The sequence below is a fragment of the Megalobrama amblycephala genome, linkage group LG8, assembly GCF_018812025.1.
Source record: "Megalobrama amblycephala isolate DHTTF-2021 linkage group LG8, ASM1881202v1, whole genome shotgun sequence".
NCBI classification, from domain to species: domain Eukaryota; kingdom Metazoa; phylum Chordata; class Actinopteri; order Cypriniformes; family Xenocyprididae; genus Megalobrama; species Megalobrama amblycephala.
In genome coordinates this window covers 27,823,541-27,832,150 of record NC_063051.1, presented here as the reverse complement: position 1 = coordinate 27,832,150, position 8,610 = coordinate 27,823,541, and the positions used below count along the sequence as shown (strand labels likewise).

At 36.7% G+C, this 8,610-nt stretch overlaps 1 protein-coding gene and 1 long non-coding RNA gene across 2 annotated transcripts; one reads left to right on the top strand and one right to left on the bottom strand.

The window, feature by feature from the left end:
• The first annotated feature begins 15 nt into the window (after nt 1-15).
• LOC125274169 lies at nt 16-7,071 on the top strand. The gene is made up of 3 exons (XR_007186194.1): nt 16-123; nt 3,520-3,759; nt 5,378-7,071. It is a non-coding gene; the product is annotated as an uncharacterized LOC125274169 (long non-coding RNA).
• Nucleotides 3,127-5,606, bottom strand: cldn10d (claudin 10d). The gene is made up of 5 exons (XM_048200330.1): nt 5,375-5,606; nt 5,133-5,294; nt 4,971-5,052; nt 3,859-3,966; nt 3,127-3,740 (listed from the first exon to the last, which is right to left on the bottom strand). Exons 1-5 carry the CDS (start codon nt 5,604-5,606, stop codon nt 3,512-3,514), a joined length of 813 nt encoding a protein of 270 aa, XP_048056287.1. The 3' UTR covers nt 3,127-3,511.
• Nucleotides 7,072-8,610: the final 1,539 nt, after the last annotated feature.

Here is an 8,610-nt window from a genome sequence, read left to right as displayed (position 1 = left end):
GCGCCGTGACGTCACAGCACATTCCTGGCGCGAGCCTCATCTCATCTCTGGGGCTCGAGGAGGGGGAAGGGCGGGCGAGGATTTGGAGGAGTCCCACAGGGAACATCCAACAAAACTACTGTGGTATTGGGCTTTTCTTTTATACTGTATTATAGCAAATATTCAGAAATATGCTCAGACACTTAATTAATCCACACCTGATTATTTACATGATAACAAGAAAATTAAAAAAGGAAAAGATATGAAATGAAAATAAAACAAATTTAAATTCATGACAGAATGGAATTTTACAGAATAGAAATAATGATCTAAAGTTTGCTTTTGAATATTTAAATCTTTTAAAACTTTGATAATATCATACTTGTTTTCTGTAGCACCAGTGAATGTTTAAGTGAGACAAAGAAACTCAAACCTTTTATTTTCTGTTTAATATTTCATCCATTATATTAAGATATATAGACTACCTGAAAATGTTCCATCACCTTTCCCTTATGTATTTTGACTACATCATGTTCCTAAAAATATAATATAAAATATCAATCATGCTTATATACTTAGTCAAAACAGTTTAACCTTAAATCTTTGTTTACATTGTCAGGATACCATTTATTAAAACGTTTCCAATTCAACCAACATCATCATGAAGGTGAGTGGCGCCATCCAGTGGTATTTATTGGACAGTGCTTTTTTCCCCGTGCCTGTTTGAAGAACATTTCCAGAGAGCTAAAGGATTAGTTCAATTTCAAATGAAAATTAGCCCAAGCTTTACTCATCCTCAAGCCATCCTAGGTGTATATGATTTTCTTCTTTCTGATGAACACAATCGGAGAAATATTAATAAATATCCTGACGCAGCCGAGCTTTATAATGGCAGTGAGCGAGGATCAACAAGTATGAGCTGAAGAGAGTGCTTCCATCCACATCCATCCATCATACACATATTCCACACAGCTCTGGGGGTTAATAAAGGCCTTGTGTAAAAAAAAAAAATCCATATTTAACAAGTTATGAAGCAAAATATCTAGCTTCCGCCAGACCATCTTCCGTATTCAAATTACGGAAAAAAACGGAACTGGCATTGCATCGGTTAAGCTTTTCCCGTAGCTTGAATTGGGAAGGCGTAGGACGTAGCACAAGCATTTTGAACTGTTAGAGTTTTACACTTTCTTCGTAAGTTGAATACGGAAGGCGGTCTGGTGGAAGCTAGATATTTTACTTCATAACTTGTTAAATATGGATTTTTTTTTACACAAATGCATCGCTTCGCTTCAGAAGGCTTTTATTAACCCCCCCGAGCCATGTGGAGTATGTTTATGATAGATGGATGTGGATGGAGACACTTTCTTCTGCTCATACTCACTGATCCCGTTCACTGCTATGCTGAATGGCTTGAGGGTGAGTAAAGCTTGGGATAATTTTCATTTGAAAGTGAACTAATCCTTTAAAAATGATAAATTCTGTTATTTGTCAAGCTTCCTTAGATGTTCCTTTACAATCTCCTGGTGCTCCCCATTAGTCTGGTGAAGGCTAATTGCGGTAATAACAGTGGAATGCAGTGATATTGCTATTTACACTAGGGTACAAAGAAAAGAATACTGAATAGCCTAATGCAAATAATGCATGCTGCTGTTTTAACTGGGGTGAAAATAGCATCTACATTTTCAATATAGTTCCAAAAGCTTTTAGTCTTAATAGACCTGAATCATGAAATAATGAGACTATTGCTTGATATTATATGCTTGGAAACATGCATTTTCAAATAGATTATGTTTAGACACCATTCAGTAATAATGTACTGCAAAGCAATGTTCATTTTCTCAGTTGACACATTGATGTTTTGATGTTCTTTGTAAAATTATGAAGCAGTAGGTACTTAAGGATGATGATGACTCATTATACCATACCCAGCCAATGATTGCCTCATTTATTTTTTTGTTAAGGTGGTGGTGGTGGTGGTGGTGGTGGTGGGGGGGGGGGGGGGTATCACACACAGTTTCTGCCAATCTCATGTTAATCTTAAGTACCTATAGAGTTGTATAGCATCCTTCATACCGCCGAAAAGTCTTTAGTTTACTTTTATCATATTTATAAAAGATACATATGCTGTACCGAGTCTTTCCGAAAACAGCCGAGCGCCTGGAGGCGTGTGGTCTGAGCGGAGATAGAGTGACGAGCTGTCACGCACAGCTTTTGTGTAGAGATCGGCTGCAAGCTATCAATGGTCAGCTAATGGTCAATACACCATCACGTTATCCCTGGATAAGTTTTGAATCACTATAATGAATATAGCATATAGTGAAAGATGAATAATGTATTTATAAATTCACTATGTTTGTGTTGTTTACATTATGTGCACGACTTAGGCGCCTGAAGCAGTTTTACTCACCACCTGCGGTTCCGACTCATGACCGGGATCATTACCGCTGTGACCGCTCCATCTTTCAGTTTCAAACGATCTGTAAATCCAGTGTGGAACTGGGCCTTGTTTATGAAACTATAAACGCTGATCCTGAGGGCTCGAACAGCCATGGAAAAACACAAGATATTCTCCATTCATTTTAACCAATAAAAACGCGATTGCAACTATCAGTTTCTATGGTTATTTTAATTACAAATATCGAGAGCGCATCAATGTAACGCGTGAGCACAAAACTCTCAGCTCCACTTAAGGCTGGGTTCTTTGGAAAGCAAGGTTATCTTTCCCTCACAACCAAAAACACACTTCTTTGGTGCCATTGTTGCTTTCTTGAAGTCCTGTGACCTGTGCAGTGCTGCCGACGACTTCCGTAAAATGATGGGCATGCTCTTGCTCTCTCTCTCTCTCTCTCTCTCTGGTCGACGTGTGCGCGCGCGCCCTTCCGGGAGAAGTGCCCGTACAAGGAATTCCGCCCCCGGCGTTGACGTCACTCAGGCCCATACTCTAAAAAAACCCCCCGAAATTTGTGAGGATTTGGAAGAGTATTTTTGGCACGGAAATACTACGTCATACGTCCAACTCGAGTTTTGAAACTTTGGCCATGTTTAGCATGATAATCCAACTTTTTAACAGTGTAAATAAGTTAGAATGCATGAAATAGCATTATACCCCCCCCCCCTTTAATAGATAATAATAGTTAATAAATATCTCTCAAAAATTAAAATATAAAAGGACAAGATTTGTCTAATGTGTAAAATATTTATTTATTAAATTAACTTTTTGTTTTTGCCATATCTTCCACAAATCATAGATTTGAGGAAAAACTATTTTCATTAGAGACACTTTACAGAAACATTCTGTACATTAGTATTATAGTTGCTGCAATAACATGAAATAACAATGATTAATACAGCATTTATTAATCTATATTTCTACATATGCTAATACATTTTACATTTAAAGTTATATAATTAACATCAGTTAATGTATTAGGAAAGAACATGTTAATATATTAACCTTGTAAAAAATGTGATATGGCTGCTAAATTGAACCTCATTTTATTACCGTTGTGTTACTGTTTCTTTAAACATTGTGTCACACAGCCGAGTCTATAGGAGGCCAGGTGGGTCTGACAGTCGTTGATGACTGACTTGTCTGTGTTCCTGTCCTCCCTCTACTCTCTCGACTTCCTCTACTCTCACTGTATGATTGGTGTGAAGGAGGGATGATGAAGGTTGTGGGTCTGGACGAGCCTGGCAGCATGTACGTCCGTCTGGTACGTGCTGTCATGTAGGTTGGGGGTCTTCTGGGTTGTTTATTCAGCCTGAGTGGAAGAAAAAAAGGTAGGCTGTTGATTTAACTACATATTCAAAGTATTTTTTTTCTCCATTATTTTGCTTGTTTCCATGACCAGTAGATGTGTACAGTGTGATGGGCCAGACCTTTTGGGGAATGACTCTTTCCCAGAGAAATAGCACATGACTGCACTTCCACATATAACCAGACACGAACCTCCCCAACCAACGAAGAGAGCGGCACCGAGCTCAAACCTGAGAAATAAAAAAAGTTGCTTATTTTAAAGGACCATATTTAATTTTTAACATTTAATTTTTTTTTATTGAGTCCCACAGATGATTAAGAATCAATCATTGAAGAACTTAAAAGTTATTTTTAATGAAATGCAGAATGAAATTAAATTAATTACATTTCTGTTTCATTGAACATTAGTCTACTGTTCACAGCAATCTATTTTGCAAAGTTTTCAATTCAATTTTTTCAAAATCATTTTTTTTCAGGGGTATGCTTAAGGTCTGTTCACAAATTAGATGGTTTTGCATTCTATCTGCAATATTTTTGTTCTTTTTGGTCTATCAAGACATGCAGTCTGATGTTTTTGGCTGTTGCATCATGTCTCGCTGTCTTTTCAGCATCTTGCGCAGTGAGTGCCACACTGTTGAAATGCTGTCAAGTTAAAAGTTGTTCAAGTTAAGGGGCATAAATAATTGTTAATTTCTTTTAATCACATACATTTTAAAATAACTGTTTGCACTAAAATAACATGTTAAATCGAAGCTTTTTACAGTAAAAAAAAAAAAAACAGTTTTACAGCCACTTAATTGGATTAGCAACAGTCATTGTTGCTCATTTCACTGTATGAACACCACTTAGAATCTTAGATTTAAAATGTTTTCTTTTGCATTGCTGTTTTAAATGATCTATCTATCTATCTATCTATCTATCTATCTATCTATCTATCTATCTATCTATCTATCTATCTATCTATCTATCTATCTATCTATCTATCTATCAGCTTCATTTCAGTAAATGGTATTTTTGGACTGGGGAGAAAGTTTTGAGTTCTGAAAGTTACAGTATTTTTTCATGGTCCAAGGAACAGTTCTGTCTCAAAAGACCAAAGAAATGGTATGTCCTATAAGCCCTTTGGTATGTCATGACATATATTTTACGTCAATCACTGCTACATCTACTTATTAAACACTTTCAAACTTATACATACAGTAATATGACCAACATAAAAGTCATAATTACGTACTTTGTTTCTAAGTAATACGGATCCACAAACTCTGAACGCACTTTATCTCCCCACCAGGAGTAGACTATCATACCACAGAATCCTGCAAAACAGACACAGCAATACATCAGTTAATGTTCATCAATTTATGCTTTGAAAATATAAGTGAAAGAAGTTTTATACCGGATGCCATGTACGTCAGTGCTGCTGCGAATGTAACTCTGGCGTTGACGAGCTCAGAGCCTCCGATTTTGGTACATTTCATCCCGATGAGGGCAAGCACAGCCCCCCAGAAACCAAAGATCACAGAGACCACAGCCAGAGCCCTGCACACATGGAGGAAAACTAACAACCACAGAAAGAGATGCTATTAATATTTCTGCAATACACATGAAATCATGAAATAATGTCTCTGTTTTCCTCACCAGACAGGTCCATCATGGAAGGGTAGTATTTACAGTCAGATACTCCTGTGGTGTCTGAGACACAGTCCATCCAGAGGTTGGAATAGTAATCACCGGCGCTCAGAACGACAGAAGCACTTTCTGAGACGATCCAGTACTCAGTGGCCAGAGTGGAACAGATCAAAATCCAGCCACAGAGACAGGACACAAAGCAACCGATCTCCACGTACATCACCACTGTTCGCTGCCTCATGCTGCCGGCCTAATGAGCAGAGAAAGAAAATGTGAGAGAGATGCGTGTACTGCTGAGAAGTCAATGGCGAAATAAGATTATAGGGTAGTGTTTCTCCACTCTTCTCCTGCCTTTGGAACCTTCCGCATTTTACAACTGGTAAAACTACATAGTTTTACCTCATCAGCAGTTTTTCATCCCCAGAGGGTATTCCCAGGCTATCATAGATTCCTAGTATCTAGGAAAATGGTTTCAAAGAACTTCCAGTGCACTATAACGTCATGTCTAATTATCTAGAACAAATTAAAGTGAGCTTTATATAAACCAAGCCAATATTAAATGACTACAAAGCTTATTTCATCATCGAAATAATAAGAAATTAAATGTATTATTGTTGAAAATAAAATGAAAAAATGTATGAATTCTTTACATATATATTAAATGCTTTTTTTTTTTTTTTTATCTGTGCTGCCTATAAAAACTGACCATATGAACATATATAAGTAGAATGGAAGTTACTCAAACACTGGGTTCAGACGTGATGCCGGTGTGATTTTAGTATTATTTGTGTTATTAATATTTTTAAATACCTTTCATTTTTATATTTTCAGCTTTATTTTAATTTTTTTCTAGTATTTTATGTGCTTAATGTAATGTGCTTTTGTCGATTTCGATTTTTTTGTTCTTTTAGTTCTTACTTACTTAAAATTGACTTATTTCAGTTAGTTGCCAAGCCAACATCTCTGATTTTCATTCATATTTAATTTCATTTTAGCATTATTTTAAATAACGAAATCTATTCTAATAGTTTAGTTAAAAATAACAACACTAATTGATGCCTTTCCATCTCTGTTCAATGCTTTACAAAACAAAAAATGTCTTGTGAAATATTTCTCTAAATATTTTTCTGTTTATATATTTCTATTACCCTCTTGACCCAGTTTCTGTTTACGTATTCTGTTCCTGATTGTATCTGTGTGTGTTTCCATGATCTTGTATGTACAGGTTGACTTGTTTTTGAAATATAATCTCTGACAGGACATCAGCTGCTGGATATGAAGTGTCCTGGGAATACTGGGAGTTAAGATATTTATCTAACACATGCAATGTGTGCAGAGTTTATGTATAAACAATATTCGCTATTTCAGTGCTACCAGCGTAAAAGGAGAAAAACAAGATAAATAAATAAACAGTCAAATAAAAAATAAAAGATGAGTCAACTTAACACTTGTCTAGATCTTCTTCAGATAAAAATCGCCTGAGGAGCGTAAACACTCCAACTCTGTGGCGCCTTCAGCAGTGCTCTGTTTTTTGGAATGAAGGGGTCGAGGTTTGGCTAGTAGCTTCCCCTACTTGTAGATGTTGTAACTACAGCATCTGAAAAAAAGCATCTTGCAAGCCATGTGCTGTGCTGATGAAATAAAGTTTTAAATATAAATTAAAGCTGCAAGTAGCGATGAAAAAGCCCTCGCACCCATACCATTGCCACCTGCTGGCTTTAGGAAATATGCATTTAAGTATATAAATATAGGAGGACTATGTCAGTCATTTGTATTTGCCACACTTCCTGCTACCAGCTGGTGGCGCTATGACTATAACTAAATTTTGACAAGTAGATGTTTTCAGGCCAGGGCACTTATAAAACATGTGATGTTTGAGGCAGATTGGACAACAACTTCCTGTTTCATGATGATAATAGCATGCTTTAGCACTCAGCTAAGTGTTGGTAGCATGTTTTAGCATGTTTAGCACTTAATTGCATATTTTAGTATGTTGCTAGTAGTGCATCACAATGTTAAACACGTCACTTCCTGTTGCCAGTGGGTGGCACTGTTACTATAACTGAATATTGTCATGTAGATTGTTCAGGCCAGGGCAGGACTCTTCTCAAACGTGAAGTTTGGAGCAGATCGGACATTGTATGTCGAGTTGCAACAACTTCCTGTTTCGTGGCGTTAATCGCATACATGAGCACTTAGCCAAGTGTTGCATGATTTAGCATGTTTGGTACTTTATGGCATATTTAAATGTGTTTCTAGGAGTGAATTATAGTGTAAAGCATGCCATTTCCTGTTACCAGCTGGTGGCACTATGACTAATTGAATTTTGGCATATAGATGTCTTTAGGCCAGGACACTTATTACAAATGTAAAGTTTGGAGTAGATCGGTACAGAGCAATTTACTAAATCGTGCGCACGATTTATAACTCAAGGGAACGGAATAGTAAATCATGCGCACGATTTAGCCTACTATTTTTTTCCTGCATGTCATGTCCTGAGCTCCGTAGTTCGGACACTGTTCTTTGAGTTACAACAGCTTCATTTGTGCTCCGAATCTTCCTGAAGCAGTGTTTTGAAATTGGCCATCACTAAATAAGTCATTATTTTGTTCTTTTTTGGTGCTCCAAAAATATTCTTGTCGCTTTATAACATTAATATTGAACCACTGTACTCACATGAACTGATTTAAATATGTTTTTAGTACATTAATGGATGTCATTGCACCCTATGGAGGCCTCACGGAGCCATCGGATTTCAACTAAAATATTTTAATTTGTGTTTCGAAGATTAACGAAATAATTTTAGTATTGAAATCTTACAGTAGGTCATGACTGTCAATTATTTGTGAACATTGTATTCTGTTCTTTGTTGCCACATATTTAGTTTGTCAGTAAATTAAATTGATTTTTTAATATACTGAAGTTTAATATTTTTAATAAGTTTTGGTAATAAAAAGTTTTCATATAGGCTACATATAGCCTTATAATCTAACTGCTGGCTACATAATAGCTTAAGGTTCATTGATTGGTACTTTTTACTTTTAATACTTAAGTAGGCTACATTAAAGGCTGATTAAGGCTGATTTATACTTCTGCGTCGAGTGTACGCCGTAGCTATGGCGTAGGCTGTGCGTAGCACGCGTAGCATACGACGTAGCCTGACGTGCACCTCTTCAAAAATGTAACAACGCGTCAATTCTACGCGGACCGCAAGCGCTGTGATTGGTCTGCTAGAACCCCTCCCT